At 45.4% G+C, this 15901-nt stretch overlaps 1 protein-coding gene across 6 annotated transcripts in view; it reads left to right on the top strand.

The window, feature by feature from the left end:
• Nucleotides 1-2654: 2654 nt before the first annotated feature.
• The window catches only part of NPEPPS (aminopeptidase puromycin sensitive), a 106286-nt gene continuing 93039 nt past the window's right edge, over nt 2655-15901 (top strand). For 3 of the 6 annotated variants that reach the window (XM_035301379.3, XM_035301377.3, XM_035301373.3), the window contains exon 1: nt 5096-5496. In XM_035301379.3, the coding sequence (XP_035157270.1) occupies nt 5236-5496 (261 nt within the window). In that variant the 5' untranslated portion in view covers nt 5096-5235. Of the gene's footprint in view, nt 2762-5095; nt 5497-15901 lie in introns of those variants that run through there. The other 3 variants (XM_078374269.1, XM_035301381.3, XM_035301378.3) reach the window with 2 other exon arrangements.

The raw sequence follows: 15901 nt of genomic DNA, 5'->3' as shown, positions 1-15901 counted from the left end.
CCAGCTACTTGGGGGGCTGAGGTAAAGGAAAATTGAACCTGGGAGGCAGAGGTTGCAGTGAGCTGAGATCACATCACTGCACTCCAGCCTGGGCGACAGAACGGGACCCTGGTATCTGCTCTAAGAACTGCAACTTGCAAATTTCAAGTCTGAACCCAACCTGGATAGAACTAGTGCTCTAATTTCTGGAAAAAATAAAAGGAGGTGGGGCTTATAAACTAAAGAAAATGATTTACTTTGTCAGACAGCAGTAATAGCACTTTTTCTGTAAAATAGTGACTCCTTTTCTCCTCTTCCACCTCCACCATTCCTTTGATTCTGTTACCATCTCCTGCATGTACTGATATCCTCTTGCATTGAGATAAGACAGCAATGAATTACTTTAGCAAAAGTACATAAAGCTAAACAAAGATGACATCGTTTGGCATCTCTTGGCACTGAGACACATCGGGATAGAGCACAGCAAGAAAGAATTCAGGGTTTCATGATATAGAGTTGCCAAAACTGTGGCCTCCACTTCACAGCTAATGTAGGTTTGGGGCAAGAAGAATATAAATCTCTCTAGTATGGTTTAAATTGTGCCTTTTTGCCTAAAAAGTTTCGTCTTTTTTTTTTTTTTTTTTTTTTAACCTGCCCTAATTCCTGATGTCAGGTCCCTAGGGTATTTGTGCTATGCCTCATTCTTAGTGAATTTATATTTTATACAGTGTGATCACACTTTGAACTAAAATAGACCATATCCAGAAACCTGCTGGTGCAGGGCTAAAGAATATGAGCAGTTTGAATTGCTTTTTGTCTCTTTGGCTTCTTCTTGAATCACTTCACCAAAATAGAGATGTTACCATCAGATTTTATTTTTTATTTTTTAAAAAGGCACTAAATCCCAAAGGTTAGCCTCCATGCCAAGAAAATTTTTCTAAAACATGTATTCTGAAAATGAAAGGGTCTCATGCTTACCTTATGGTTTCTCTTGAGCTCTAGAACTGTTTGTTTATTTGGGACACTATGACTTTTGGTTCAGTCCATGAATAAGCAGGTCACAAGCCAATTTTTAGTTCCCCTTACACTTTTTAAGTATTTATTAATCTTGACTCCTATGCAAACTGTAGAAAGGCTGGCAGCAGAAGATTCTTATCCATAGTTATTTATGTGGCTAAGACTCCAAAGCAAATTGCTCTCTCAAACTGTAGGGAGGCTAGCAGCAGAAGATTCTTATCCTTAGTTATTTATGTGGCTAAGACTCCAAGGCAAATTGCTCTCATAAAATCACACCCCGTGAGATGTGATTCTGCCAGATTAGCAGGCCTTAATGTCTTGGGTCTCTTCTCTTCACCCCACCCATAACCTGGGTTAATCTTATTCTCTTTGCTGGGCCTTGGATCACATATTGGGTGAGGACTAATTCTGATGTCAATTCTTCTTTTCAAGGATATAAGAAGCAAACAGAAATAGAGCCAAGGGTGGAGAAACTGAGGCTCCCTGACTTGCCAAGCTGCTGAGACTTCTAATCTTCTTGGCTACCCCACTGGTCTGGGTCAACCTGAGCTCATGCTGACTTTTTTGGATTTGACATCAAGGCAAACATCATTGCAAACTCAATTCCAGCATGCCAGCTCCAGAACACTGTAACCTCTGAAGACTTGGGATTTCGCCTGTTGCGGTGGCTCATGCCTGTAATCCCAGCACTTTGGGAGGCCGTGGTGGGTGGATCATCTGAGGTCAGGAGTTTGAGACCAGCCTGCTCAAAATGGTGAAACCTGTCTCTACTAATAGTAAAAAAAATAGCTGGGCATGGTAGCATGCACCTGTAGACCTAGCTACTTGGAAGGCTGAGGCAAAAGAATCGCTGGAACCCGGGAGGCGGAGGTTGCAGTGAACTGAGATTGTGCCACTGCACTCCAGCCTGGGTGACAGAGCAAGACTCCATCTGAAACAAAGAAAGAAAGAGAAAGAAGAAAGAAAAAGACAGACAGACAGAGTTGAGATTTCAGGAGAAATGTTATAGTAGCATTCCAGAGACCCACCCATCAGACACAGACATACGCCTTCTTGTTAGCAGCAGAGGGTATTGGCTATCATATGCATTGGCTCCCTAACTTATATTCTGCAAAGCCCTGGTGGCTAACCCCTCATAACAGGACATAGCCAAACAGGTCATCTCAGTTTGAAGATAATCAACAAAGGGGTTAGGTTTGGTCTTGCAGTTGTCAGTCCTTTAGGATTGGTAAACAGACCTGCAGAAGTAGTTGTGTAAAGGGAAGCAGAAGTACTGAAAAAAAAAAAAAAAAAAAAAAGGGTTATAAAGGAAGTGAGAAAGGTGGAAATGTAAACTTTTTCAACTTCCTGATGGAAAGATACCGAGAAAAATAAAACTCTTTCTGACCAGATAGGACCTTTCTTTGGCCACATTTTGATGTGCATAATGTCATATTGCTATCCCCAAATAAATACAACTATGTATTTATCCATCAATCAATTTATCTAATCTATAGCTCACATATTATCACTTATTATGTCAAATTAAGTTATGCATCAGTATAGCAGACATTTTAAAGCATGTGAAATTAATCTACTTTCCTTTCATGAAGAACACAGGATGGGTAGGCAGCATTCTATCTACTCACATTTCCAACTGCCATTTCAACAGCCATTTTAAGTTACAGAAGAGTCAAGGCTGGGATCTCATGGCATCACTTCCCCTAGATTGTTCTCCGACTTTTTGTGTTTCTGGCTTTTGGAACCCCTTCACCATATTCTGCAGGTAAGAAACATATTAGTGGAATTCAAGTTATAATTTGTATACTTGAAATGACATTGAAGGCCATAATTTCTAAGTAAGGGAGGCTAAATAGTTACTGTAATGCTTTGTTTTGATGTAACTTGGTGGTTTTGTAATGGTCTCTCAAACTCTCCACATATTTCTCTATGTTCCACAGCCAGGGTTTCTCTTCTTCCTGCCTGAATATTTTGGCTCCCTAATCCAATTTCCTTTACATTCTCTTTGCTGTGAAATACTTCAGCAAATGAATGACTTACATTTGCTCTCTATGTATCCTTGACTTCAGCCTTTTACCAGTCCTGCAATGAAGACCATTATCACAGTAAGTAAATAATAGATAGGCTTTTTTGGCTCTGCTAGGTGTCTCACACCTGTAATCCCAGCACTTTGGGAGGCCGAGGTGGGCGGATCATCTGAGGTCAGTTTGAGACCAGCCTGACCAACATGGAGAAACTCGGTCTCTATTAAAATACAGAATTAGCCAGGCATAGTGGCATATGCCTGTAATCCCAGCTACTCGGGAGGCTGAAGCAGGAGCATCACTTGAACCCGGGAGGTGGAGGTTGTGGTGAGTTGAGATCCTGCCACTGAACTCCAGCCTGGACAACAAGAGCAAAACTATGTCTGAAAAAAAAAAAAAAAAAAAAGAAAATAATAGGCTTTTTTTTTTGAGGTGGAGTTTCACTTTGTCACCTAGGCTGGAGTGCAATGGGGTGATCTTGGCTCACTGGAACCTCTGCCTCCTGGGTTCAAGCAATTCTTCTGCCTCAGCCTCCTGAGTAGTTGGGATTACAGGTGTCTCTCCACCACATCCAGCTTTTTTTGTATTTTTAGTAGAAATGGGGTTTCACCATGTTTGCCAGGCTGCTATTGAACTCCTGACCTCAAGTAATCTGCCCGCCTCAGGCTCCCAAAGTGCTGGGATTACAGGCATGAGCCACCACACCCAGCCATGTTTTGTTTTTAATCTTTTCTGTGATTTTATGATAGAAAGTTGCCTCTAGTGTTAGGTTCATGTAGTTTCTCTATGGGCCACACAACCTGTACATACAGGAAGGGCTACAGACTGGGTAAAATATTCTCTCTTGGTTAATTGATTAGTCAGCTCAATAACAATTGAGATGTACTTTGTGCAGGGTCCAGTACTGAGAGTAATGAAGGAATTAGAAAACAAGCTCTTGCTAGTAGTACATCTTGCAAAGATATACATATAAAACAAATTTAAAACACAATTACAGAACAACAGAATAAGTACAAATAAGTCAGCAAAAGCCAGTACTTGTGAGCTGATGGGAAGAGTTAGAGTTGGGTGGAGTTAGTCAATGAGGACTTTCTGGAAAAGGTGAGTTTTGAAGGAAGGGAGGAGCCCCAGTTTTCCGAAAAGATGAGGAGGTAATTCCAGCAACAATGCATGAGCAATGTTAGAGAAGAATGAGCAAGCTGTAAGGGCCAAGCATTAAACTGGTTAGCTCGTTAAGACTGGAGAATATAAGTTAAAGGTTAAGAAAAAACAAGTCTGGGAAAATGGTAAGGACAGTAGTTCATGGAGAGCCTTAAATGGTTATGAATGAAATTTGCTTTAACAGACATAATGAAAATAACATTTTGAGAAGCTGAGAAACAGATGGACTATAATAAAATAAAACTGGGCGAGGCACAGTGGCTCACGCCTGTAATCCCAGCATGTTGGGAGGCCGAGGTGGGCGGATCACCTGAGGTCTGGAGTTCGAGACCAGCCTGACCAACATGGAGAAACCCCGTCTCTACTGAAAATACAAAATTAGCCAGGCGTTGTGGTGCGTGCCTATAATCCCAAATTATCCTTTGAACCTGCTACTTAAAATAACAGGAATTTAGGCCAAAGAGACTCAAGGACTCAAGTCACGCCTTTTCGCTGACCGGAGGCAGAATCTAGCTTGGGGTTTTGCTTGTAATTGGTATTTTATACATGCGACCCTGTCCGAACTGACCAACTGCGTAGGGTTCAACTTCCCGTGGCAGCCCAGGAGCCCCTCACGCCTTTCCTTCCTCTGATCAAGCCCTCCCTGGTTCCTTCCAGCTGGAAGGCCGCGCCCCGTCCGGAGCCATGCCGACAGGTGCACCGCCCAGAGCCGCCTCTCGCTCTGCGCTGGCGCCAGCGACTCTGCGCCCTCCCGCCCCGCCGGCCGCGTCCTCGCCCTCGCTGCTCCGCCCTCTGCCCTGGCATGCGCGCGCACTCCCCGGGGGCGCGCCCGGCCGCCGGGGTCGCGCACGCAGCCGCCGCCACCGCCTCCCTCCCTCCCTCCTTGAGGGCCCTCCTCCCCTTCCCTCCCCTCCGCCCCCTTCCCCGTAGGCAGCCCGCCCGCCAGTCCGCCCGCACCGCCTCCCTCCCGGCCCCTAGTGCTCCGGCTGGGTCTCTCCCCCGCCCCCCAGGCTCCCTGGATCGCTCTCCTCTGGCGGTCGCCCGCGCTCGGTGGATGTGGCTGGCAGCTGCCGCCCCCTCCCTCGCTCGCCGCCTGCTCTTCCTCGGCCCTCCGCCTCCTCCCCTCCTCCTTCTCCTCCTCAGCCGCTCCTCTCGCCGCCGCCACCGCCTCCACAGCCTGGGCCTCGCCGCGATGCCGGAGAAGAGGCCCTTCGAGCGGCTGCCTGCCGATGTCTCCCCCATCAACTACAGCCTTTGCCTCAAGCCCGACTTGCTGGACTTCACCTTCGAGGGCAAGCTGGAGGCCGCCGCCCAGGTACGGCGACCCTCGGGCGCCGAGGCGAGCTGCGGAGCGAGCAGTTAGGCCGCGCCTGCGGGCTGGACTCGGGGCCCGGCCCGGAGGGCGGGCGGGCCTCGGGTCGGGGCTGGGCGGCCGCAGGGCGCCGGGGTCGGCGTGCTCTGCCCTGGTCAGCTAGGGCTGGGGCTGGGGCCGGGCCCGGAGCTGAGGCTGGGGCTCGCGCTGGGGCCGCGCTGCGGGAGCGCGGTGGAGCTGGCTGTCCTGTCGGTGCACCCCTCCCCGGCGAGCACACCTGTGTGGGACTTCCCCCTTGCCCCGAGCCCTTCTGGGCTTGATAGTGTTCCGGGGGAGGCTGGAGGGTGCTGGGGGAGGACGGAGAGGTCATTGGAGTCTCCGCTCTGCTTCAACCACCTGACTCAGTTCTTTCTTTGGTTTCTCTCTACACCCCTCGGGTGATAGATTGGAGGGGGTGGTCATCTGGGACTCTGGCCGCCGCGCGGGAGCGGGGAGGGGAGCTTCTAGAAGCGGGGAGACGGTGAGAACGAGAATGTTTAATCCCAGGCAGCCTCGTTGAGTTCTCCCCGCCTGCTCCAGCCCAGGGGCTGGGTTTCCAAGATGATCCGCCCCCTCCCCCTTCCCCTCAAGTGACAGTGCAGCAGTGACTTTGTTCTTTCCTAACCTAGAGAAGCTGCGGGAGGACCCCATCTCCGCTTTTCCTTCTATCTTCCTAGCTTTGCAGCCTTCGAAGCTGGTGGATTTATTGCTACCATGATGCTTGCTTAGCAGCCCTTGCTCTGAAAGAAGCTGGCTGGGCACGGTGGCTCATGCCTGTAATCAATCCTAGCACTTTGGGAGGCTGAGGCGGAGTTGACGTCAGGGGTTCGAGACCAGGCTGACCAACATGGTGAAACCCCATCTCTACTAAAACTACAAAAATTAGCCAGGCGGGGTGGCGGGCGCCTGGTAATCCCAGCTACTCGGGAGGCTGAGGCAAGAGAATCACTTGAACCCTGGAGGCGGAGGTTACAGTGAGTCGAGATCGCGGCCACTGCATTCCAGCCTGGGCGACAGAGTGAGACTCCTCAAAAAAAAAAAAGGAAAGGAAGCTATTAGTTGTAACACACCACTGGTGGGAATATTCCATTACTCTTCATTGCATTGGTGAATCATACTCCCCTCCGTCTTCCCGCAGCATTAATTTAAGTATTGTTTGGTTTTGGAGACCATTAGTATAGATGCCCGAAGTCCTGAACAATAGACATGTAATAGGAAGCCTGTAATAAAAATGGGAGCTGTTTGATAGTTATCTGTAAATAGAATGGTGGTAGATATATTTTGTTTCATTTATCTTCCTACCGTAGCCTGGGTTAGGGGGAAACCAGTAGGCTCCAACCTTAAAGAACAAGGTGTATATAGCAATGAAATGAAAGAAATGAAGATTGGTACTTGAATGAACTGAATGTTTGTAGTTGTCTTTGAAAGCCAAGAGGGTATGGTACTCAAATTGAAAACACATCTAAAAGTACAGAATTTTAAAGTATAGTTATCTATAGTTATCTGTGACAGGTAACTATAGCTGTCACATTTGGGGCACTGGTGTGAAAGCAAGAGGGCTCTAGAGTCTGGTAACATCAAAAGGCAGAACTTAGTGAAAATCGGGTGATTTAAAATTTTTCCATTAAGAATATGAATCAGAATCAATGCATCTTGGGTCTAAATTAGAATTTGAGAAGGTTATTTGGGAAACTGGTTAAGCCAAGTGACTAGAGTGTTTGATATATATTGGCAAGGGGCAGATGGGAGGGATTGTAAACAGTAGTGTGTCTTGTGACTTGGCAAACCTTTGGGAAGGAGAACCTAGTGATGAATGAGTTCGCATTATGTGAAAAGACTAACATTAAAAAAACATTTGTTTCTTTACCCTGTTAAGTTGCCAAAATGGGTTCATAAATTTTGGAGGTAAACATATTTTGGGAAAAGTCCAGAAAACAGTACAAATTTTTAAATGATTACTTATTAAAGAAGTGAGTTTTATTTAAGTGTTGGGATACAACAACAAGCAGTGGCATGTTATTCCTTACCTCTTTTCTACTTTTGTGGAAGACTGGTTTATGCCATTAAGGGAGCCTGTCGTGATGTACTAGATATTAGCAGAGGCTTGTTAATTTGATGCAAGGAAATAAATGGATTTTTTAAGTAACATGAACTTTTTTTTTTTTTTTTTGAGTTCTGTCAACCAGGCTGGAGTGCAGTGATGTGATCTCAGTTCACTGCAACCTCTGCCTCCCAGGGTCAAACAATTCTTCTGCCTCAGCCTCCCGAGTAGCTGGGATTACAGGCACACATCACCATGCCCAGATAATTTTTTTGTATTTTTAGTAGAGACAGGGTTTCACCATGCTGGCCAGGCTGGTCTCGAACTCCTGATCTTGTGATCTGTCCACCTCAGTGCTGGCATTACAGGCGTGAGCCATTGTGCCTGGCCAACATGAACTTTTCAAAGCACTTTTTTTTTTCCAGAAATTCTTTTCAGGCTAAATGGCAACACAAAGATGACACACAATAGTGAATTCCAACAGGTTTTATTAAAGGATGATTGGACTATTAAATTGTACTCATTGACACGTTTGGAAGGGTAAAAGAGGAATTAACATTGGTAAGAAGTAAAAAACATATTAATGTTTTTGAGATCCATGAATTAGAGCAATACATCTAAATTGTGGCATTAGGTGGTATCTTGTGGAAATTTTAAAATATTGACAAAATTCCTATCTATCAATTATGTTTATATTTATAACTGATAATGGATCAGTTTCCTAACAGTTGGAATCACGTAACATAAAACATGCAAGTTGCTTGGTTGCTTTAGCTGCACAATTTTATATAAGCCCTGAGTATTTGTAGAGGTTACGTGTTAGAAATGTAGTGGATTTTTGGCCGGGCGCGGTGGCTCATGCCTATAATCCCAGCACTTTGGGAAGCTGAGGCGGGTGGATCACGAGGTCAAGAGATCGAGACCATCCTGGTCAACAAGGTGAAACCCCGTCTCTACTAAAAATACAAAAATTAACTGGGCATGGTGGTGCGCCTATAGTCCCAGCTACTCGGGAGGCTGAGGCAGGAGAGTTGCTTGAACCCAGGAGGCTGAGGTTGTGGTGAGCCGTACCATTGCACTCCAGTCTGGGTAACAACAGCGAAACTCCGTCTCAAAAAAAAAAAAGAAATGTAGTCAATTTTTAAAATTAATTAATTAATTTGTTGAGATGCAGTTTTGCTCTTTTGCCCAGGCTGGAGTGAAGTGGCATGATCTTGGTTCCCTGTGCCTCCCAGCTACAAGTGATTCTCCTGCCTCAGCCTCCTGAGTAACTGGGACTACAGATGCTTTCCATCATGCCTGGCTAATTTTTGTTTTTGTTTTTGTTTTTTTTTTGAGACGGAGTCTTGCTCTGTCGCCATGCTGGAGTGCAGTGGCGCAATCTCGGCTCACTGCAACCTCCGCCTCCTGGGTTCAAGTGATTCTTCCACCTCAGCCTCCTGAGTAGCTGGGACTACAGGCGCGTGCCACCACACCCGGCTAATTTTTGTATTTTTAGTAGAGATGAGTTTCATCATGGCAAGGATGGTCTCGACCTCATGATCCACCCACCTCCGCCTCCCAAAGTGCTGGGATTACAGGCGTGAGCCACAGCGCCCAGCCAATTTTTGTATTTTTAGTGGAGATGGGGTTTCACCATGTTGGCCAGGCTGGTCTCGAACTCCTGATCTCAGGTGATCCACCTGCCTCAGCCTCCCAAAGTGCTGAGATTACCGGCGTGAGCCACTGTGCCCAACCAACATAGTGGATTTTTAACCTGGCCTGGTTTGTGGACTGATGGAGAAGATGAAGGAATTAGTCCATGCTCAGTGATTTAAAAATTAGTTGTCTTTCACATAAGTGAGTGTGGTCTAGCTGGTTTTGAAAATGTGTTATTATGGACCTACAGAAGTTTCTTTAGGCCAAAATTAATTTCATTCCCTGTTCCCTCCCTTTACACTGGATACTTGAGAGCAGTGGACTTTAGTAGATATTTCATATTTTGATTCTCTCCCTTTGTGGATAATTAATTAAAATGAATTGTAAGTTTATGCGTGTGACTACTATTCATGATTATGAGTGTGTAGTGGCGGGGCTTTCTCTCTCTCTCTCTCTCTCTCTCTTTTTTGGAGACAGTTTTGCTCTTTCACCCAGGCTGGAGTGCAGTGGTGCGATCTTGGCAGCTTCCGCCTCTCAGGTTCAAGCAGTTCTCCTGCCTCAGCCTCCTGAGTAGCTGAGATTACAGGCTTGCGCCCCCAATGCCCAGCTAATTTTTTGTGTTTTTAGTAGAGACAGGGTTGACCATGTTGGCCAGGGTGGTCTTGATCTCCTGACCTTGTGATCCGTTTCCTTGGCCTCTCAAAGTGCTGGGATTACAGGCATGAGCCACTGCACCCAGCTGGGCTTTCTCTTAAGGAGATATTTTACCTGTGCCAGGGAAACTTAGTTTATCATTCAAGGCCAGAAATCAGGATATCCTAGCCAACCCCTGGCCTCCACTAACAAAATATTCATGTTGCAGATTACTAAATTGGCACTAAATAAAGAGTTGCAGATATAATAGTTTATTTGACAGACAAAAAATTTGGCACTTAAATGGATGTTATTGTTAATCCTGTATTACATATTTTTTGCCAAAATTCTGCATATTTTCTTTTTTAGACGGAGTTTTGCTCTTGTTGCCCAGGCTGGAGTGCAATGATGCGATCTTGGCTTACTGCAACCTCTGCCTCCCAGGTTCAAGTGATTCTCCTGTCTCAGCCTCCCAAGTAGCTGGGATTACAGGTGTGCGCCACCACGCCTAGCTAATTTTTTGTCTTTTTTTTCCGAGGTGGAGTCTCCCTCTGTCTCCCAGGCTGGAGTGCAGTGGCATGATCTTGGCTCACTGTAACTTCCGCCTCCTTGGTTCAAGTGATTTTCCTGTCTCAGCCTCCCAAGTAGCTGAGATTACAGGCACACACTGCTATACCCAGTACATTTTTATGTTTTTAGTAGAGATAGGGTTTTGCCATGTTGGCTGATCTTGAACTCCTGACCTCAGGCCGATCTCAAACTCCTGAACTCAAGTGATCTGCCTGCCTCAGCCTCCCAAAGTGCTGGGATTACAGGCGTGAGCCACCGTGCCTGGCCATTTTTTGTATTTTTAGTAGAGACGGGCTTTCATCCTGTTGACCAGGTTGGTCTTGAACTCCTGACCTCAGGTGATCCACCTGCCTTGGCCTCCCAAAGCACAGGGATTATAGGCATGAGCTACCATGCCCTGCCATTTTCTCTATAATTATTTTGGGTTTTTTGTTTGTTTTGAGATGGAGCCTCACTGTTCTCAACCTCTAACTGTGGGGTTGGAGTGCAATGGTGCCATCTCAGCTTAGTGTAACCTCTGCCTCCCAGGTTCCAGCAATTCTCCTGCCTGAGCCTCCCAGGTAGCTGGGATTATGGGTGCCCGCCACCACACCCGGCTAATTTTTGTATTTTTAGTAGAAACGGGTTGCAGTAAGCTGAGATCTCACCATTGCATTCCAGGCTGGGCAATAGAGCAAGACTTCCTTCTGAAAATAAATAAGTAAATAAATAAGAATGTTAAAATTAGGCCAGGGACAGCGGCTGACACCTGTAATCCCAGCATGTTGGGAGGCCAATGTTGACAGATTACTTGAGCCCAGGAGTAACACAGCAAAACTGTGTCTCTACAAAAAAAATACAAAAATAGGCTGGGTGTGGTGGCTCACGCCTGTAAACCCAGCACTTTGGGAGGCTGACCCAGGCGGATCACAAAGTCAGGAGTTTGAGACCAGCCTGGCTAACAGAGTGAAACCCTGTCTATACTACAAATACAAAAAATTAGCTGGGCATTGTGGAGGGCGTCTATAATCCCAGCTACTTGGGAGCCTGAGGCAGGAGAATCGCTTGAATCTGGGAGGCAGAGGTTGCAGTCAGTCGACATTGAGCCACCGCACTCGAGCCTGGGTTGCACTGTGAGTCTGTCTCAAAAAAAACAAAACAAACACACACACACACACACACACACACCAAAAAAAAAAAAAAAAACACAAAAATTGGCTCAGTGTGGTAGTGCATGCCTATAGTCCTAGTTACTCAGGAGGCTGAGGTGGGAAGATTGCTTGAGCCTAGGAGGCAGAAGTTGCAGTGAGCTGAGATTGTGCCACTGCATTCCAGCCTGGGTGGACAGGAAGACTCTATCTCAAAAAAAAAAAAAAAAGGGTAGGGTGGGGAATAACTTGTTAGCATTGTGCTAGAACACTAAATGGCCTAAATAAATTCAATAGAAATTAAATGTGATGGCTAGGCTCTGTGGCTCACACCTGTAGTCCCAGTACTTTGGGAGGCTGAGGCAGGCCAATCACAAGGTCAGGAGTTTGAGACCAGCCTGGACAACATGGTGAAACCCCATCTCTCCTAAAAATACAAAAATTAGCCAGGCGTGGTGGCGCATACCTGTAATCCCAGCTACTCGGGAGGCTGAGGCAGGAGAATTGCTTGAACTCAGGAAGCAGAGGTTGCAGTGAGCCGAGAATGTGCCATTGCACTCCAGCCTGGATCACTGAGCGAGGACTCTGTCTCAAAAAAAAAAAAAAGTTTACTAATCTGAGTGGAAATATTTCTAAAATATATTATCTTTTTATGCTTTATAATTCCGTATAGTCTAGCTTTGTTTTATTTTTCTTTTTTTAAATACTTGACATTATTCTAAACATCTCTCATTGATGTGAAAAATCTTGCAATCATAGAAGTTACCCCAATCTATATACTATAATTTAGCAGTTTCATATCTGTTCTTTTTGTTTTCTTTTTGAGACAGTTTCTCTCTGTTGCCCAGGCTGGAGTGGAATGGTGCAATTTCAGTTCACTGCAACCTCTGCCTCCGGGGTTCAAATGATTCTTCTGCCTCAGCCTCCCAGGTAGCTGGGATTACAGGATTAGGTCACCATGCATGGCTAATTTTTTTTTTTTTTTTGAGACAAAGTTTCGCTGTTGTTATCCAGGTTGGAGTGCAATGGCTCGATCTTGGCTCACCAACCTCCATGTCCCAGGTTCAGGCACTTCTGCTGCAGCCTTCTGAGTAGCTGGGGTTACAGGCATGTGCCACCACACCCAGCTAATTTGTTGTATTTTTATTTTTATTTATTTATTGAGACGGAGTCTCGCTCTTAAGTTGCCCAGGCTGGAGTGAAATGGTACGATCTCGGCTTACTGTAACCTCTGCCTCCTGGGTTCAAGCGATTCTCCTGCCTCACTAATTTTTTTTGTATTTTTAGTAGTGGTGGAATTTCTCCATGTTGGTCAGGCTAGTCTCCAACTCCCGACCTCAGGTGATCCACCTGGCTCGGCCTCCTAAAGTGTTGGGATTATAGGCATGAGCCACCGCTCCAGGCCTTATCTGTTCTTTAAAGTTGTTTTGTTTTTCTTACTCTCAGATTCTTCTTACTGCTTATTGTGCCTTGTCGCTGCCTATTGTGCAATTTCTTCCCTCTGTTTTACTGAACTTCATCTGAAGAAGCCTTAGTAGCTAGATAAAGAAGCTTGTTTGGGCTAAAACATACTTTTTTTTTTTTTTTTTTGAGATGGAGTCTTGCTCTGTCTCCCAGGCTGGAGTGCAGTGGCGCCATCTTGGTTTACTGTAACCTCCACTTCCTGGGTTCAAGCAGTTCTCTTGCCTCAGCCTGTTGAGTAGCTGGGACTACAGGCATGTGCTGCCACGCCCAGCTAAGTTTTGTATTTTTTGTAGAGACAGGGTTTCACCATGTTGGTGGTCTCAAACTTCTGACCTTGTGATCCCCCCACCTCGGCCTGAAAGTGCTGGTACTATACTACAGGCATAAGCTACTGTGCCCGACCAAAAAATAAAATTCTATGTGAGAGTTTGTTGGATTGTCCTCTGAGTAAAGGGTATGAACTTTATTGTATGGACTTTGTATCACCTATTTTGGCTTTTCATCTAGGCCTTTTTTTTTTTTTTTCAAACTTCCTGGTTCTAGATTACCGATACTCTGATACAACCTGGGTAAATGTGGTCTTGAGTAGTAAATTATCTGTGAAGCTCCTCTGAACTTTGCCGCATAAATGAGCCTGCTCTTATTGTAAAGTAAATCTTATTCTAATCTGTATGTGAGTCAGTGGGAAAAAACTGAGCCTTCTAATAGCTTTTGTTGTTAACTGAGATTAATTCTGTAGATTTTAGAGATTTTGTTTTGAACACCAACAAGTATGTGGTTATTGGTTTATTTTGTCACTTGTAATCTCTCTAAAATTGGAAATATTTTAGAAATATGAGAAAGTCACACTATGAGATTAAACAGATAGTAAGGTTTTGCCCCATTAGCATCAGACTGTGCATGCTGTTTTTGGAGGAAATAAGATGTCACAGATACCACTAAAGCCCATATCTACCTCTTTCCACCCCTACCCCTAGAAGTAGCTTCTGTGTTAAGGTAGGTGCTTATTATTCCTATGTAGTTTAAAACTTTTATTGCATATTAGTAGCCACAAACATCACATACCAATATTCTGTGCATTTTGTGTTTTTACATTGATGGTACTTATTTTTGACCTTCTGCAAGTGGCTTTTTTCAATGTCTCTTGTTAGAAAACTTAGCTCAACTTGAGTTTACTAATTATTTACTTTTTACTGTCTTCTTTTTTTCTTTTTTTTTGTGAGACAGAGTTTTGCTCATGTTGCCCAGGCTGGAGTGCAATGGCACGATTTCAGCTCCGCCTCCCAGGTTCAAGCGATTCTCTTGCCTCAGCCTCCCAAGTAGCTGGGATTACAGGCATGTGCCACCAGGCCTGGCTAATGTTTTTGTATTTTTAGTAGAGACAGGGTTTCTCCCATGTTGGTCAGTCTGGTCTCGAACTCCTGACCTCAGGTGATCCACCCTCCTTGGCCTCCCAAAGTGTTGGGATTACAGGTGTGAGCACTGCGCCAGGCCTACTATTATTTTTTTTTTTTTTGAGACAGCATTTCTCTCTGTTGTCAGGCTGGAGTTCAGTGGCGCTATCTTAGCTCACCGCACCCTCTGCCTCCCAGGTTCAAGTGATTCTCCTGCTTCAGTCTCCCAAATAGCTGGGATTACAGGGATGCACCACCACGCCTGGCTAATTTTGTATTTTTTTTTTTTTTTTTGAGACAGAGTTTTGTGCTTGTTACCCAGGCTGGAGTGCAGTGGCGCAATCTTGGCTCGCCGCAACCTCCGTCTCCTGGGTTCAGGCAATTCTCCTGCCTCAGCCTCCTGAGTAGCTGGGATTACAGGCACGTGCCACCATGCCCAGCTAATTTTTTGTATTTTTATTAGAGACAGGGTTTCACCATTTTGACCAGGATGGTCTTGATCTCTTGACTTCGTGATCCACCCGCCTTGGCCTCCCAAAGTGCTGGGATTACAGGCTTGAGCCACCGCGCCCAGCCAATTTTGTATTTTTAGTAAAGACTTGTTTTCACCATGTTGGCCAGGATGGTCTTGATCTTGTAATCCACCAGGGTCAGCCTCTCAAAGTGCTGGGATTACAGGCAAGAGCCACTGTGCCCAGCCAATTATTGCTATATTTTTTTTTAAAGACGGGGTCTCACCATGTTGGTCAGGCTGGTCTTGAACTCCCGACCTCAGATGATCTGCTCGCCTTGGCCTGCAAAGTGCTTGGATTACAGGTGTGAGCCACCTCACCCAGCCAATTCTTGCTATTTAATGATGAAATCAGTTTTATTAGGCAAAGTGACTCAGGCTTCAGACTATTGATGTTTGGAATTGTCACAGTGGAGATTATTTTTTACTAAAACCTCAGGACATTGGCAATCAGAAAAAAACCCTCTTGAGTCTTACTGTAGTAAATGTAAAATATGCTGGGCGTGGTGGCTCATGCCTATAATCCCAGCACTTTGGGAGGCTGAGGCAAGCGGATTATGAGATCAGGAGTTTGAGACCAGCCTGACCAACATTGTGAACCCCGTCTCTACTAAAAATATAAAAATTAGCCAGGTATGGTGGTTCATGCCTCTAATCCTAGCTACTCGGGAGGTTGAGGTAGGAGAATCACTTGAACCTGGGAGGCATAGGTTGCAGTGAGCTGATATCGTGCCACTCCAGCCTGGGTGACAAAAGCAAAGACTCCGCCTCAAAAAACAAATAGATATGTTTCTCATGATCCTGAGTGACTGTAGTAAAGACTCATTCAGGAAAAAGTTATCTCAGATATCTGCCTCCCTAGCTCACAGGACACTTAAATTGTAAAGTTGTTACCAGGGGTCAAGCTGCCTCTTTGGTACAGCCCTTACTTAGTATTTGGTTCCGTTGGAGTGGAGTCTAGGAAGCCAAGAAGAATTAACTCTGGGTTTGA

Source organism: Callithrix jacchus, chromosome 5, assembly GCF_049354715.1.
Source record: "Callithrix jacchus isolate 240 chromosome 5, calJac240_pri, whole genome shotgun sequence".
Classification (NCBI taxonomy): Eukaryota; Metazoa; Chordata; class Mammalia; order Primates; family Cebidae; genus Callithrix; species Callithrix jacchus.
This window is presented reverse-complemented; position numbering and strand designations above follow the sequence as displayed.